General features: G+C 38.0%; 1 protein-coding gene across 1 annotated transcript in view; it reads left to right on the top strand.

The window, feature by feature from the left end:
• Nucleotides 1–15,900, top strand: part of CFAP44 (cilia and flagella associated protein 44) — a 97,653-nt gene extending 81,753 nt beyond the window's left edge. Inside the window, exon 22 of the mRNA XM_023728875.1 lies at nt 15,525–15,900. Coding sequence (XP_023584643.1) covers nt 15,525–15,536 — 12 coding nt within the window. The 3' untranslated portion in view covers nt 15,537–15,900. The remainder of the gene's footprint in view (nt 1–15,524) is intronic.
• Nucleotides 15,901–18,543: the final 2,643 nt, after the last annotated feature.

Below are 18,543 nucleotides of genomic sequence, written 5' to 3' on the forward strand. Positions count from 1 at the left end.
TCTGATATTTTGTCAGGGCTTACAGTTAGTGTGAATGAAGGCTCTGATATTTTGTCAGGGCTTACAGTTAGTGTGAATGAAGGCTCTGATATTTTTTCAGGGTTGAAGGTAAGAAACATGAAGGCCCCTAAGTATGTTTAGAGAGGAAAGTGCCCTTTGGTGAAGGACATTCAACCAGAACCTGGTGATATCGAGAAGATTCCAAAGACTTTACCATCTTTCCCAGGTGAAGTCACATGAGGGGATCTTTAGCTAACTGATAACCTGCCATGAGCTTCCATTCTGGCCCAGGCGATTATGTAATAGGAGTTGTTTTGGGCTGGTGGTAGTATTTTTTATTTTAAGTTTGTACACTCTGCAAATATCCTGTCAACATTCATTATTTTTATCATGGGAAAAATCTTTTAATATGCAGCTTTAATTGTATTATTGTTAATATTTTTGAGAACTTTTCTCTGTATTTTGTGGAAGTAATCACTTTATTTCTCTTCTAGAGTGGGAAGAGTTTATAATATTTGAGAGAGAGTTATGATGCAGCATGAAATTGAGGATAAAGCTTAAAAATCTGTATCTATGTATGAAACAGAGTCTACATTGATAAAGTACCCATTTGATGAGCAAATCTCCTACTTATCTGCAGGATTTTGATATAGATTCCAAAATTCGTGCTGAGATTAACAGAAAAACAGTTTATAAAATTCAACAAGTGGAAAAGGAATTAGCCTGGGAAAAAGAGAAATGTCATCTTGGCCTAAGGAAGCTACAGAATCGGTAGGATCTGTATTTCCTGCAGATTAGGATGTTTGATAGCACATATCTGAATGAAGTAGTTTACAACAGCTTAGTCAGAAGTAGTCAGATAAGAGGTATTCTGAAGTACTCGCTGGCTCTTGAGATCTCCAGGAATCCTCTTGCTACTGCTACTGACATCTTTCTGAGCTTTGTGCTCAATCCTTCCTAATTTAAATCTAGGAAATCTGTTTAACAATTGAATTTTTTTCCAGATCAAATGATATAATAGATTTTATTTTCTGGCTTGGATAAATTGTTTGTTTTGTATCAAGTTAATATATGATTATGTGTATATTAAAAATAAAAAATCAAATAGAACCGAAGGACATGTAATGAAAGAAAACAGCTTCCTGTCCTATCCCTCTCCTGCACCAATTTGACTTCCCAGAGGAAATTACTTTCTTTGCCTTTCTATTGAGATAGAATTCATATACGGTAATGTGTATACATCTAAATGGAACAGATTGATAATATTTTATAGATGTATATATATGTATCTTCAGTACTCAAATCAAGATATAGAGCACTTATAGCACCCTAGAAAGTTCCCTTGTGGCCTCCTCTCAGTAAATACCTACCCTCCAAAGATAAACATTCTGATCTTCATCACCATAGATTAGTTTTTGTCTGTGAACTTCATTTAAATGAAATCTCACCTTATGAATCTTTTGCATCTGGCTTCTTTTACTCAGTTGTCATGTCTGAGATTAACCATATTGTTCCATGTAGCCGTAGTTCATTCTTTTCCATTGCTTTGTAATATTTCATTAAATGGTTATATCACAACTTATCCATTCTACCATTGGTGAAAGGAGCCCCGGTTGCTAACTGAAAGGTTGGTGGTTTGAACCTACCAGCTGCTCCTTGGGAGAAAGATGTGGCAGTTGGCTTCCGTAAAGATCACAGCCTTGGAAACCCTGTGAGGCAGTTCATTTCTGTCCTATGGGGTGGCTATGAGTCAGAAACAGGTTTTTTATGGGTTACTGTTGATGAACATTTGAATTGTTTCCATTGTTTGGTATGAGTAATGCTGCTATGAATGTTCTTCCACACATCTTTTGTTAGAAATAAGCCCTTCGTTCTGTTGGTTACATATCCATGAGTGGTACCTCATTGATTTTATATACTTATATTTTTATACGTATACACACAGATATATTTATTTATATATGTCGTTTTTGGAGCGTCTGAATGGTGCAGAGTCCCCAGGGGCAATGCAGTTCCCAAGGTTCGGGATCGCCAAAGATGAGTCTAGAGGTGCGGTTGTTGATGCCGGAGCAGTTTATTAAGCAGCACAAGACAAGACAACATGGCACCAACGACAGGGCACCCTACAGCTGGAGGTCACACAACCAGTTGGCTGGGAGGTTGTCCGTCCAAAGATGGGTCTCAACTTGGTGGTCTCTGGGGCTACATTTTATGCCCCAGTGGAGCCCAGGTGCTAGTTTCAACTATTCTACTTTAAGCTAATCTTGTAAGGGTGAGCAGTACTTTAATCCTCTATGAAAGTTATATCTACTGTGCCCCTGGAAAGTCCCCTTGGTGTTACCATGGGGGTCTGTTCTTAAATCACCTGTTCTCTAAAGTCCCTTTGCCTGTCACCAGAGCAACCCGTTCTTTTCTGAACAGCTTGCAGTTCCAACATTCTGCCTTTCTTCTGTGTGCTAGGAACGCATAGTGAAGTGCCCTTGCTTGATGGCCCTGTAACTGACCCCTGTTAACAGCCATTTTGTGTCCTTAAGGATACTACACTCTACCCCTTGACCTAGAAAGGGTCAAGAGCTAAGAGGACGGAGGTGGTAAAGGAGAAACAGGAGCAACTGCTGCAAAAAATATAGTAAAAGAAATAGGAACAAAGTCTGAGTAAGGGAGTGGAGAAGGGCTTGAAGGCCAGAGGGTGCCAGCCAGGGAAAGAGGTCAAAGGTTGGAAGGGGGAGAGTTTTGAATGGAGGAAATGATAGCGGTAACATTAGTATGAGAAGAGTGAAGCTGTGAGACAATAAGAGGGGGCAGATGGTGTTAGCTATATATACACGTATATGTATGTTTGTTTATATATATTTTATATATGTGCAATATATTAATATATCTATTACAATAACATAAACGGTGACTATACATGTGGACGTTGCCAGATTGAGTACACAGGAATCAAATAGACTATAGCTGTGGAAAGAGACAATGAAGAAGCTCAATATCATCAGTCAGAACAAGGCCAGGGGCCAACTGCAGAACAGACAATAAATTGCTCAATGCAAGTTCAAGTTGAAGCTGAAGAAAATTGAAACAAGTCCATGAGAGCCAAAGTACAACCTTGAGTATATCCCATCTGAATTTAGAGATCATCTCAAGAATAAATTTGACACGTTGAACACTAATGACCAGAGATCAGACGAGTTGTGGAATGACATCAAGGATATCAAACCTGAAGAAAGCAAAAGGTCATTAAAAACACAGGAAAGAAAGAAAGGACCAAAATGGATGTCAGATGAGACTCTGAAACTTGCTCTTGAACGTACAGCAGCTAAAGCAAAAGGAAGAAATGATGAAGTAAAAGAGCTAAACAAAAGATTTCAAAGGCCAGCCTGAGAAGACAAAGTAAACTATTATAATGAAATATGCAGAGACTTGATGTTAGAAAACCAAAAGGGAAGAACACGCTCAGCATTTCTGAAGCCTAAAGAACTGAAGAAAAAAACTCAAGCCTTGAGTTGCAATATTTAAGGATTCTATGGGGAAAATATTTAATGACGCAGGAAGCATCAAAAGAAGATGGAAGGAATATACAGAGTCAGTGTACCAAAAAGATTTGGTCCATGTTCAGCCATTTCAGGAGGTAGCATATGATGAGGAATCTATGTTATTGGAGGAAGAAGTCCAAGCTACACTAAAGACATTGTCGAAAAACAAGGCTTCAGGAATTGACCGAATACCCGTTGAGATGTTTCAACAAACAGATGCAGTGCTGGAGGTGCTCACTCATCTATGTCAAGAAATTTGGAAGACAGCTTCATGGCCAACTAAGTAGAAGAGATTCATATTTGCACCCATTCCAAAGAAAGGTGATTCCATGGAATGCAGAAATTATTGGACAATATCATTAATATCACACGCAAGTAAAATTTTGCTAAAGATAATTCAAAAACGGTTGCAGCGGTACACCGACAGGGAACTGCCAAAATTCAAGCTGGATTCAGAAGAGAATGTGGAACAAGGGATATAATTGCTGATATCAGATGAATCTTGGCTGAAAGGAGAGAATACCAGAAAGATGTTTACCTGTGTTTTATTGACTATGCAAGGGCATTGGACTGTGTGGATGATGACAAGTTATATAACATTGTGAAGAATGAGAATTCCAGAACACTTAATTGTGGCCATGAGGAACCTATACATAGACCAAGAAGCGGTCGTTTGAACAGTAGTAGTTTAAAATCAGGAAAGGTGTGCGTCAGGGTTGTATCTTTTCACCATAGTTATTCAATCTGTATGCCAAGCAAATAGTCCAAGAAACTGGACTGTACGAAGAAGAACAGGGCATCAGGATTGGAGGAAGACTCATTACCCACCTGCGATATGCAGATGACACAACCTTGCTAGATGAAAGTGGACTTGAAGCACTTACTGATGAAGATCAGACTACAGCCTTCAGTATGGATTACACCTCAATATAAAGAAATCAAAAATCCTCACAACTGGACCAATAAGCAACATCATGATAAATGGAGAAAATATTGAAGTTGTCAAGGATTTCATTTTATAGAATCCACAATCAACACCCGTGGAAGAAGCAGTCAAGAAATCAAGCAACATATTGCATTGGGCAAATTTGCTGCAAAAGACCTCTTTAAAGTGTTAAATAGTTTTAAAAAGATGTCACTTTCACGACTACAGTGTGCCTGACCCAAGCCATGGTATTTTCAGTTGCCTCATATGCATGTGAAAGCTGGAGAATGAATAAGAAAGACCAAATAATAATTGATGCATTTGAATTATGGTGTTGGCGAAGAATATTGACTATACCGTGGACTGCCAGAAGAATGAACAAATCTGTCTTGGAAGAAGTACAACCAGAATGCTCCTTAGAAGCAAGGGTGGCGAGACTTTGTCTCACGTACTTTGGACGTGTTATCAGGAGGGAATAGTCCCTGGCAGAGGACATCATGCTTCGTAAAGTAGAGGGTCAGGGAAAGAGAGGAATACCCTCAGCTGGATGGATTGACACAGTGCCTGCAACAATGGGCTCAAACATAACAATGATTGTGATGGCATAGGGCAGTGTTTTTTTCTGTTGTACATAGGGTCGCTATGAGTCGGAACCAGCTTGACGGCACCTAATAACAATAACCTATGTAATAGATAGGGTAGACTATATTTCCTCAGAGTTTGATATAATGCATTTACTATTAAATTTCAGTCTACCTGCAAAATTTTTATATTTCCACGTATAAACATAACAATGTTGTTAAACTGATTAATAATGTATTTAATTGGAAAATAGTTTGAAATTTAATGTTCTAGCCTGTAACTCTGGGGTGGGGCCATATGCATGATATACCATATGCATGGTAATGGCATATGGTATATCATATACTACATATATATAGTATACCATGCATATAAATGGTATGTCTGGTTAAATTTTGGGTCTAGCATACTGTAATCGTATGTTTCATACAAATATTATATTGTGGTCTTTATTACTTAATAGTCATCCAGATGATTTAAATGGTGAACATTGTAAATATTTTATTTTTTCCAGATTTCGTGATTCATTGGAAAGTGATTCTGTTGTGGTTCATGCCATACAAAGTAGCCACAAGATATCCTCCTATAGGCTTGTGAAGCCCTCTAAGTATTCTAGATTCAGAGGAACAAGTCAATCAGACAGAAGACTGAGCAAATTGGAGAGGCTTGAAAAAGAGGGAATTGGAAAAAAAGATAGCCAGAAAGATACAGGTAGTGTATATGATAAGAAGGCTTATTGATATTTATTATGATTTCAGAATTGAGTTGTCTTTTTTGTGTTAAGAACCTTTGAGACCTCTTTGGTGGCTTGAACTCAATCTCATACCACTTCCTTCCCTGATGGGCACCTTTGGAATAAATATTCAGGAAAGATGAGGGGTGTGTGGAATGACTGAGAACAAGAGGCCATGTTTCCACAGCAAATACTCTATGTTAGGTTTCCTCTTTGATACAATTGCTAAAGAAAACCACCCTGGTCATGTGACTGAGTGTGGGAAGAATATCAGATGCTACTGTTTTCTTACTTTCCACTTCCAACTATTCTTTAATCTGTAATTTCCCCAGATGTTAGTTTCTAGGCAGTGATTCTTCCCAAATTCCTGGGCCCCACCCCAGTGTGGGGGGCTAGAACATTACATTTCAAACTGTTTTCCAAGAACATATGTTTTAAATAGAATGAATGAGCTGAGAATAAACCTGTTGTTCCCAAGTGGATTCTGACTCATAGCAACCCTATAGGACAGAGTAGAACTGCCCTATAGGGTTTCCAAGGAGCGGCTGGGGAATTTGAACTGCTGACCTTTTGGTTAGCAGCCTGAGCTCTTAACCACTGCACCACAGGGCTCCAAGCTGAGAATATAGGTGTGAAAATGGGACCTCTAATCCCTGGATGTGCTTTCTGTGGCTGGCCACTGCGTGACTGCTAATGAGTAGGAGAAGGACAAGAATTCTGGGAATGGTTTGGAGGGCTCAGTCAAGAGTAAATAAAAGGTGCTGCAGCCAGTGTGCTGGCCAAATCTGGGCTAGTGCCCATGATCAAACCAAACCAAACCCATTGCTGGAGCGTCGATTCCGACCCATAGCAATCCTATGATACAGTACTGTATTAACACCAGTGCATCCTCTTCATTGAGAAACCTTCAATGACTTCTTTCTGGCTGAAGGATAAATTTTGAAACCATTATCATAGTATTAAAGTCTCCCACCACCTGTCCCTAGTCTACATTTACAATGTTGTCTCCTCATACTCTTTAACATGAATGTTTAGGCTATTGTCCTCCTTCTGCTTCCTGATTATGCCTAAGACTTCCACACCCCGGCCCCTGCTGGAATGACCACCTCACTCCTTTCCTCTCTGAATGCCCGTAGTTCTTGGGGACCCAGCTTAAGTCACCGCTTTGTTATGAAGCGTTCCCTGAACACCCAGGCCACATTAAACTCTTCCTTTTCCATACTACCATATATTTGAAATATAACTATCCCATATTAATATTTAACTTTTTATATATCCTTATATTTTTCATGATAGCTTGAACATGAAAAAAGTAATTCCCCAGGAGATACTTGTTAATTGATAAAGCCAGTAATTTCAAAATCTTAGATTTGATTATGTGTTTCTGGACAGTTTTTAATTGGCCACACACCACTTCCATTTGTACATGCCATCTCCAATTCCATGTGTCAAATAGGACTCAACTTGTTTCCCTTCCTTCCACCACCATATCATAAACATTCCTTCAAAGCTTACCAATATCTGTTAATTGTCTACCCTTATTTATCTTGTTCTCTAATTTATATGTCTTATCCTGCCAACTTTGTACAAGGTCCTTAAAAGCAGGAATTGTAACTTAGACCCCTTTATGCTGACATCCCACAGTACGTACTTTGGGATTGAATTCATAATAGTTGCTCAATAAATACTTTGATTTGCAGAGTTGTTACATTCTCTGGAGTTTTTTAATGTGCCAGGTAAAAAACAAGTATGATTTGAGATTTTTATTTTTATGTCTCAAAAATATTGAAAAAAATGTTGATATTCTGGACAGGTCCAGTTGTTAGCATGCCAGAAGAATCGATTATAGAAAAAGGGAAGAAATTTCGACCTAAAACCCTAAGTGAAATTATGGTGGAAAATCAAATTGAGAAAACGAGGAAGATTATTTTAAAAGCTGAGAGAGCCCAACAAAAGATTCTGCAGCGGAAAAAAGAATGGGAGGAACTGTGCGTTTTTTACCTAAATTCTTATCTTTTTAATTTGTGAGTCTCAAAATACCTTAAAAAAATTCTTTGTATTTATTGGCATTATTAATATTTAAATTAAAACATGAAAGAAATTGAAATAGAGATGGAGATTAAAGACAGGTCTGCTGGGTCTCTCAGGGTCTTGTTGCCTTGGTGGCACTTCTGTGATTCTAATTATGATCCTTATAGTTTCAAATCAAGGAATTTCATATTGCTAATACAATCAGACTGTTGATTTTAAAGATAAATTCTTTTCTACCCCAACATCATGAAGATATTCTCCTTTATGTCCTTTGTAACATCTTATATTTTTGCCTTTCACCTTTAGGTCTCTAAAAATAAAAAACAATCAAATCCTTTGCTGTCAAGTCGATTACAACTCATAGGGACCTCTTGTATTTCAGAGCAGAGCTGTGTTCTGTAGGTTTTCCATGGCCGTGATCTTATGGAAGTAGATTGCCAGGAATTTCTTCTTATTGTTTTTTTCAGGATTAATCTTTTTTTTTTTTTAATTGTACTTTAGATGAAGGTTCACAGAACAAACTAGCTTCTCATTAAACGATTAATATACATATTGTTTTGTGACATTGGTTAACAACCCCACGACATGTCAACACTCTCCCCTTCTCAACCTTAAGTTCGCCATTACCAGCTTTCCTGTACCTCCTGCCTTCTTGTCTTGCTCCTGTGCTGGTGTGCCCATTTAGTCTTGTTTTGTTTTATGAGCCTGTCTAATCTTTGGCTGAAGGGTGAACCTCAGGAGTGACTTCATTATTGAGCTATAAGGGTGTCCGGGGACCATACTCTCGGGGTTTCTCCAGTCTCTGTCAGACCAGTAAGTCTGGTCTTTTTTTTTTTTTTAGTTAGAATTTTGTTCTACATTTTTCTCCAGCTCTGTCCAGAACCCTCTATTATGGTCTCTGTCAGAGCAGTCAGTGGTGGTAGCCAGGCACCATCTAGTTGTGCTGGACTCAGCCTGGTGGAGGAGGTGGTAGTTGTGGTCCATTAGTCCTTTGGACTAATCTTTCCCTTATGTCTTTGTTTTCTTCATTCTCCCTTGGTTCAGATGGGGTGAGACCAGTGGAGTATGCCAGACATTTCATCTGAGGTGGTGCTAGGTGGATTTGAACCACCAACCTTTTGATTAGTGGCTGAAAGCAAACTGTTTGCACCACCCAGGGGCCTCTAACCTGGAATTGATTTTTATTTTTCTTCCCTATTTGGTATGATGTGTAGTATCGGGTTGTTGTTGTTGTTAGGTGCCATCAAGTTGGTTCTGACTCACAGCAACCCCATGTACAATAGAGTGAAACACTGCCTGGTCCAGCGCCATCCTCATAATCATTGTTATGCTTGAGCTGATGGTTGCAGCCACTCTATCAATCCATCTCATTGAGGGTCTTCCTCTTTTTTGCTGACCCTCTACTTTACCAAGCATGATGTCCTTCTTCAGGGACTAGATGTCACTTCCAAGAAGCATTCTGTCTGTACTTCATCCAAGACAGATTTGTTCGTTCTTCTAGCAGTCCATGGTATAATCAATGTTGTTCGTCAACACCATAATTCAAAGGCATCGATTCTTTTTAGTTCTTACTTACTCATTGTCCAGCTTTAGCATGCATATGTGGCGGTAGAAATTACCATGGCTTGGGTCAGGCACACCTGAATCCTCAAAGTCACATTTTTGCTTTTTAACACTTTAAAGAGGTCTTTTGCAGCACAGTTGCCTAATGCAATACATCATTTGATTTCTTGACTGCTGCTTCCATGGGTGTTGACTGTGGATTCAAGTAAAATGAAATCCTTGGCAACTTCCATTTTTTCTCTGTTTATCATGATGTTGCTTATTGGTCCAGTTGTGAGGATTTTTGTTTTCTTTATGTTGAGGTGTAATCCATATTGAAGGCTATAGTGTTTGATCTTCATCAGTAAGTGCTTCAAGTCCTCCTTGCTTTCAGCGAGCAAGGTTGTGTCATCCACATATCGCAGGTTGTTAATGAGTTCCTCCAATCCTCATGCCCCGTTCTTCTTCATATAGTCCAGCTTCTTGAATTGTTTGCTCAACATACAGACTGAATAAGTATGGTGAAGGGATACAACCCTGTATTGGGTAGTTTTATTTATTCTATGTGGTACCCAGTTTTCCCTGTACTTTTATTAAGAAATCGGTTCTTTCTTCAGTGACCTGCAATGATACTGCTCTCATCCATAAAGCAACTCGTGCAGAAAACTCTGTATCTGGGCTCTCTATCCTGTTCCATTGGTCTATTTTATTTCTCCATTCCTGAGCCAGTATCACGCTGCAGTTTCATAAGAAGCCTTAATATCTAGAAGAGAAAACCTTCAAACCTCATTTTTTTCAAGAGCGTTGCAGCTATGTTGGATTTGAAATTGGGTAGACTGATTTCTCCCACTTTTTTTTTTCAAATGATGAGAATGGATATCCTTGTTTTAGTCCCAGTCTTGGGGAGAAACCATTCAGCCTCCCACCATTAACTATGATGTAATCTCTTTAGAAGCACTTTATCAGATTGAGGAAATTCCTTTCTATTCCTAGTTTGTTAAAATTGATTTAAAAAAAATTGTTTTAAAATCAAGGATGAGTGTTTTTTTTCAAGTGGTTTGTCTATGTATATCAAGATGATCGTATGCTTTTCTTTTTTATTCTTTAATATTGTAAATCACAGTGATTGATTTTAAATGTTAAGCTAGCATTCCTAGGGTAAATCTGATCTGGTTATGGCATAATATGCTTTTAAATATTGCTGGACTTGATTTGTCAGTATTTTGTTAAGTATTTTTTGTATCTTTATTAACTAAGGATATTGATCTGTAGTTTTATTTTCATGTAATGTCTTTTCTCGTTTTTATCAGGGTAATACTGATTTCATAAAAGGAATGAAGAAGTATTCCTTTCTCTTCTGTTTTCTCAAAAAGTTTGTCTAGGATTGGTATTATTTCTTTCTTAAATGTTTGGTAGAATTTATCAGTGAAGCCATCTGGGCCTGGAGTATTGTTTGAGGGATGGTTTTAAAATAAAGATTCAAAATTTCACTTGCTATAGTCCTAATCAGACTTTCTATTTCTTCTTAAGTTAGTTTTGGTAATTTGTGTCTTTCAAGAAATTTTGTATTTCATTTAGGTTGTCAAATTTATTAGCATAAATTTGTTCATACTTTTTCCTTATTATTCTTTTAATTTCTGTGGGATCCATCATGATGTCCCATATTTCATTCATGATATTGTGAATTTGCGTCTGGGTTTATCTATGTTATTGATGTTTTCAAAGAACTAGCCTTTAGTTATACATTTTTTTAATGTTGTTTGTCTGTCTGCTTACTATGTCATTAATTTCTGTTTTTTATAATTTCCTTCCTTCTAGTTAATTTGGGTTTAGTAACTGTCTTGATAATCTAGTGCTGCTATACCAGAAATACCACAAGTGGATGGCTTTAACAAAGAGAAATTTATTCTCTCACAGTCTGCTAGGCTACAAGTCCAAATTCAGCATGCCAGCTCCAGGGGAAGGCTTTCTCTCTCTGGCTCTGGAGGAAGGTCCTTGTCATCAGTCTTCCCCTGGTCAAGGAGCTTCTCAGGTGCAGGGACCCTGGGCCCAAAGGACACACTCTGCTTCCATTTCTGCTTTCTTGGTGGTATGGGGTTCCCATGGCTCTCTACTCACTTCTCTCTTTTATATCTCAAAAGAGATTGGCTTAAGATACTAGCTAATCTTGTAGATCTCATCATTATAACTGCTGCTAACCCATCTCATTAACATCAGAGTGATAGGATTTACAACACATAGTGAAATCACATCAGATGACAAAATGGTAGACAAGCATACAATACTGGGAACCATGACCTAGCCAAGTTGACAGATATTCTGGGGGGACTCAATTCAATCCATGATAGTAGCTCTTCTTTTTATTGTTGTTGTCTTAGTCATCTAGTGCTGCTATAACAGAAATACCACAAGTGGATGGCTTTAACAGAGAGAAATATATTCTCTTACTATCTAGGAGGCTAGAAGTCTGAATTCAGGGTTCCAGCTCCAGGGGAAGGCTTTCTCTGTTGGCTCTAAGGGAAAGTCCTTGTCATCAATCTTCCCCTGGTCTAGGAGCTTCTCAGTGCAGGGGCCCCATGTCCAAAGGACACTCTCCCCTCCCGATTCTTCATTCTTGGTGGCATGGGATTTCACATTACCCATGTGCAGATTAATACTCAAGAGAGCCCAAAGTAGATTTCTGGAGCTCCCTCCTCTCTGATGTCCTTTTCCACAAATTCTAATCACTCTGGCCTCCTTGAACTCTGATCTCTCTTTCTTCAACGCAGTTAGATCACTGCGCTATGCTTGGGATTCCTGCGTTATGCCACGGTCTGGTAATTTCCTACAGGCAGAAAACCCAGAAACAGTAAAGATTACTAATTTTGTTTCATTTTTCTCAGGAATTACAGTCTTGTACTGCCCGTTGTTCTTTCTGGATGTAGTTTCTTATATTTTTGTTCAGTTTTATACTTGTTTATGGCATAAGGATAATTCTGGGCTGTGTTTCTCTCTCACAACCAGAAGCGCAAGTATTCCTTCCTTCCTTCTTCCCCCTTCCTTCTCTCTTCCTTCCTTCCTCCTTCCTCCTTATCTCTTACTTCCTTCTTTCCTCCCTCCTTCACTCCCTTCCCCCCTCCCTCCTTCCATCTCTCCCTTCCTTCCTTTCTTTCTTATTAATCCTTTATTTTTATGCCACCATACATAAATAAAGGATTTCCCAATTATTACAATAGTTGCTATAGGTTTTCTCTGCTATTATATATATTTTGCTTTCTAAAAGGGCTTACTCCTAAAGGAAAGGGCTAACTCTGTGTACAAGTACATGTTGGCTGGCAGACTTCCCTTTAAAGAATCAGGCAGGAAAATTGGGGTCTGCTAATAACAAAATAAGAGCTTTAAATCAGGTGCTAATTCATACCCCGGATACCTTAGTCCTTCCCAAGCAGAGAGTTCAGTTTACATCTGTAGAGAGTGGTTCTAGTCAATTTTATTCTGGGTGTAGAGGTTGCTACCAGAGATGGGAAAGATGGGAGGGCCCAACTGGGTCAATCCTTTAGTTAACCTCACCAAATACAGTTTAGTATACAATTCAAGTATCTGTACCTGCCCACTCTGCCGGAAGCCTCCCAGGGATGCTACCAAGATGACCACTTTCAATCTTTTTTGTAGCCTTCTCCTGTGGGTATTCTGGGCTAGTTTTCTCTGCTCAGGTTGATCTATTAATATGATTTCATCTTACAGAAATGTATCAACATCATTGGTTTGCTCATGGATTTCTATCCCGTTCTCAGCCCTGTTAATTATGTATTACTTCTATACCTCTATACTGTCATGTCTTTGGAATCTGGGGAGAGAAGGGAAGGCAAATACATATGTTCACACTATCACCTTTCAAAAGATGCCTCTTTTGAACATATTATCACAATTGCATATGTAATAAAAAAGTTTAACTTTTTATGGTAGCGTATATGTAACAAAACTTTTCAACCTTTTTTTGTGACAAAGCAGTGACGCTAATTATATTCACCGTGTTGTACAACCATCACCACTACTGTTTCCAAATTTTTTCATCACCCTTAACAGAAAATCAGTAACCCGTAAACAGTAACTCCCCATTCCCCCCGCCCCCACCTGCCCCTGGTAACCACTAATAAACTTTAGTCTCTATACATTTGCCAGTCTAGATATTTCAGCTAAGTGCAATCATACAATATTTGTCCTTTTGTGTATGACTTATTTCACTGAGAATAATGATTTCAAGCTTCCTTTGTGTCATAGCATGTATCAGAACTTCATTTCTCTTTATGCGTGAATAATATTCAATTGTATGTATATGTCACATTTTGTTTATCCATTCATTGGTTAGTGTATACTTGGAATGCGTCTACGTTTTGGCTATTGTGAATAATACTGCAGTGAACATTGGTATACGAGTATCTGTTTGAGTCCCTGCTTTCAAGTCTTTTGGGTATATGGCTAGGAGTAGAATTGCTGGGTCATATAGTAATTTTATGTTTAACTTTTTTAGGAACTATCCAACTATTTTCCACAGTGGCTGCACCATTTTACAATCCTGTCAGCAATACATGAGGGCTCCAATTTTTCCACATCCTCATCAATACTTGTTGTTTTCCATTTTTCTTTTCTTCGTTTCTTTTTTTTTTCTTTGCTAGTAGCCATCCTAGTAGAAGGTGAAGTGGTATTTCACTGGTTTTCATATTCATTTCCCTAATGACTAATGACATCGAGCATCTTTTTATGTCATTATTGACCATTTGCGTATCTTTTTTTTGTGAAATGTCTGTTCCAGTCCTTTGCTTATTTTTTAATTGGGTTGTTTGGCTTTTTGCTGTTGAGCTGTAGGAGTTCTTTATATATCCTGGATATTTAATCCTTATCAAACATATGGTTCCCAATATTTTCTCCCATTCTGTAGGTTGTCTCCTCACTTTATTGATAAAGGCCTTTAATACACAAGAGTTTTTAATTTTGATGAAGTCCAATTTAGCTGTTTTGCCTTTTATTGCTTATGCTTTTGGTGTCATATCTAAGAATCTGGTCTAAAACATTACCTTATGTTTTACTCTAAGAGTTTTACATTTAGGTTGTTGTTTCATTTTTAGTTATTTTTCTTATATGGAATGAGGTATGGCTCCAACTTCATTCCTTTGCATGTAGAGATCTGGTTGTCCCAGCACCATTTATTGAAGAAACTACTCTTTCCCCATTAAAAGGACTTAGCACCCTTGTTGAAAATCAGTTGAACATAGACATATGGGTTTATTTCTTGACTCTCAGTTCTATTCCATTGGTCTATATGTCTCTCCTTATACCAGTACCAGACTGTTTTGATTACTGTAGCTTTATAGTACATTTTGAAATTGGGAACTGTGACTCCTACTTTGTTCTTCTTTTTCAAGATTGCTTTGGTTATACAGGGTCCCTTGCAATTCCGTATAAACTTCATAATTGACTTTTCCATTTCTGTATAAAAGGCTGTTGGGATTTTGATAAGGATTATGTTGAATCTATAGATTGCTTTGGGTAATACTGACATATTAACAGTATTAAGTTAATGAACAATCCACGAACATGGAATGTCTTTAAATTTACTAAGTCTTCTTTCATTTCTTTCAGTAATGTTTTATAGTTTTTAGTGTGTAAATCTTCCACCTCTCTGGTTAAATTTATTCCTAGGTTTTTTATGATTTTAGATGCTATTATAAATGGAATTGTTTCCTTAATTTCCTTTTCAGATTGTTTATTGCTGATGTATAGAAACCCAACTAATATTTGTGTATTGACCTTGTACTCTGTAACTTTGCTGAATTCATTTATTAGCTATAGTATAATTAACTTTTTAATGATTAAAAAAATCACCCCATCTCCAAGGTTTAATTTGTAAGAAGGGAACAAATAACAATGTGAATTGCCTGGAATTAAACAATAGCCTAACAATGAATCAGATTATTTCAGTGCTATCTGGTGATCAGATTGATTGATTTATTTTGCTTAGTATGCTTTTAAAATAGTCACTAATTTTAATAAATGTTTAGGATGTATAGAGAAAAGTGGCATCACAGACTCAGAATTGTACTTTTGCTTTTTTATTGAATTTGAATGTATATCTATATTAAAGTAGATAAACTAGAGAGTGTACTGTTACATTTGAGGGTTTTGCCTATTTTTCTAATAGATACAAGAGTAAACCTGATGATGACTATGAAGATCCCAAAGATGTTCAGGCCATCAAAGAAGCCCAGGCACATATGGGAGACTTTAATCTGAAGACAGCCCCAGACTACAAGATACCTGAGCACATGAGAATAAATGCTGACAAGAAGGAAGAGGAATTGGGAATCCTAGACACTCTGGTACTTGCCCACATATTTCATGACAGTAAGAAAACAACCCAGATTTTTCGTTGAATTCTTCTAGAACCATACATTTCCCTATCTAGTCCAAAAGGCTATATCATCATAGAAATTTAGAATTGGAAAGGATGTTCATGATTGTCTAGAATAATACCTCTTTTTACAAATGAGGAAACTGAAGCCAGGGATTACAAGAGATATATCAGTGATTAATCAGTTAACATGGCAGAGCCAGCCTTTAAATTAATTACATGGTTCAATACCAGTTTCATGGGTGAAAGCATTATATTTTGTGGACCTTAGTCCTCTGGAACTCAAACACATCCTCACTGGCTGTAGCTTTGGGCTGCCGTGGGGTACCAAGATTTAGGAAGAAAAGTCATCATTCTACCTTTCTTTGCAGGACTTTTGTGGGTGAGTCAATAGCAACCAATTAATATATTCATTTTGAACTCTACATTCTTCCAAACTGCTGCTAGTCATCCTGATTTCTGAGCCTCATTTTCTTACTAAAGTTTGCTCTCCCTTACATGTTGATTCTTTAATCCATAATTGAACTGACAAGTGACTTTTTATGCTTTGAGGCTTAGAAGGCGCCTGAGCTACCGTTTTTAGGAGAACTTGGCACAGGGTCTCCTAGTATGGTTGTGCAGGTTGTACATTTCCAGGTGCCAAATTGGGTGCCAAATACACTGCAGATATATTTGTATACTTTATAATTTTCTGACAAATGGTGGTAAAATATCTTGAGGAAGGTGTGTCTCTTTCTGTTTCACCAAAGATGCTGTATAGGTCAACAGTGGGCCCTGACATGGCAATTCATACCCATAAACACATTTCATAACTCATAACTTTAACTTTACAGTCAAAATGAACATTTTGAACATTTTATTAGTGATCATTTGGACTGTTTTTCTAGCTGTTTGTCAAGATAATTCTTGTTTCATCCATCATGTTCCATCCATTATCATAGTGAAATGTCCTTATTCCTAAAATTTTCCAGTCATCTCACCTGAAATTTCAGTCTAACTAGAGAAGATAGGCAGTTGTGTTATCTTGAACGCAATTGCACTACACTGAAATCTGCTTTATTAAAATGGCAGCACAAAAATGTTGTTGTTTGTGGCTGTTGAGTCGATTCCGACTCATGGCACCCCCATGTGTGCAGAGTAAAACGGTTCCATAGTGTTTTCAAGGCTGTGACCTTTCAAAAGCAGATTACCAGGCCTGTCTTCCCAGGCACCTCTGGGTGGGTATGAACCACCAACTTTCTGGCTGGTAGTTGAGTGCTTAACCATTTGCACCACCCAGGGACTCCCTAAAGTAATGTAGAATGCACTGTTCTACAAGTTAGAAGACCAGAGTTCTGTTCTCATCTCTACCACTTAATAGCCATATGACCTTTGCTAAGTAATGTAAATCTGTTATCTCATCTGTAAGAAGGTATTAATAACAATCAACCACAATACGAAATGTCTAATCTACCTGACAGGGTTATTGTAGTGGTCAAATTCAATAAAGCTTTTAAAGTTATTTGAAAAGTATCAAGCATTATACAAATAGTGTATTATACACTGTCTTAGTTATCTAGTGCTGCTATAACAGAAATACCACAAGTGGATGGCTTTAACAAACAGAAAGTTATTTTCTCACAATTTAGGAGGCTAGAAGTCCAAATGCAGGACACCGGCTCTGGGGGAAGGCTTTCTGTCTGTCGGCTCTGGAGGAAAGTCCTTGTCTTTTCAGCTTCTACTTCCTGGTTCCTAGGAGATCTCCATGTCTTTTGGCATCTATCTTCCCCCGTCTCTCTCTCTCTCTCTGTTCACTTGTTTAATCTTTTATACCTCAAAAGAGATTGACTCAAGATACACCCTACACTAATCCTGCCTCACTAACATAACAAAGACAACCCATTCCCAAATGGGATTATAACCACAGGCATAGAGGTTAGGATTTACAACACGTATTTTTTGAGAACATAATTTAATCAATAACACACACACACACACACACACACACACACACCTGCCATGTTTGTTTGTGTCATATTTAGAAATTTAGGAAGAAAGGTTGGTCTATAAAGAGGACTCCTCAAAGAGGAAGGCTGTACAGCAAGACTGGTTTGAGTTCTTTCTTGTAGGCCTAATCCTTAATCCTCCAGGTGTTTCAGAGGTGGTCACCGCCTAAGTGCTGGCTTTTAGAGTTTAAGTCCTGAATGCTTTAAAGCTTTGTTCTCAAGGGTATAAAACATGTCCTGTATCTTGTTACAATGTTTTTCTTCAAGATAGCAAGTATATAGGTAATTTTAGGATTGCTTGGAGAAGTACTTTTTGATCTTTTATTTTTTTAGCCTGTGTATCTATGTAAAGTAACTATTAGTGACCTTTGGAGCATCTAGTTGCCTAATTGCACACAGGAGTAAGGTTGCCTGTGCCCTAAGGTCTTGTAAGGGCATTTAGAAAACACAGACCGTGGAGAGGAGCTAGTAATATGGAAGGAACAGGTGTGATAACAACTGTGTTTGGAGGCACAGGGTATAGCTTGGCTTAGGTAAATGGTAAATGGAGAAGGTCCTGGAATCTCTTGGTGTGACATGATACTGAAAATCAAGATCAATGACCTTGCCTGCACAGGGAAAACAGCAATCATGTGGCCAAAATACAGAAAGAAAATTGGCTAAAATATAGTCCCCCAGGAAGGCAGCTCTTGGCAAGACTCACTCAAAGGATTCGAGGTTCCAGCAGAGAAGGGCAGTTATGTGTGTGTTCCTGACCAAAGAATGGCTTTCCTCTCCCTGGGGATACCATCCAGCCAAGTACAGGCTTCAGGAAGGGCTTCCAT

This window comes from Trichechus manatus, unplaced genomic scaffold (assembly GCF_000243295.1).
Source record: "Trichechus manatus latirostris isolate Lorelei unplaced genomic scaffold, TriManLat1.0 scaffold00026, whole genome shotgun sequence".
Taxonomy (NCBI): Eukaryota; Metazoa; Chordata; class Mammalia; order Sirenia; family Trichechidae; genus Trichechus; species Trichechus manatus.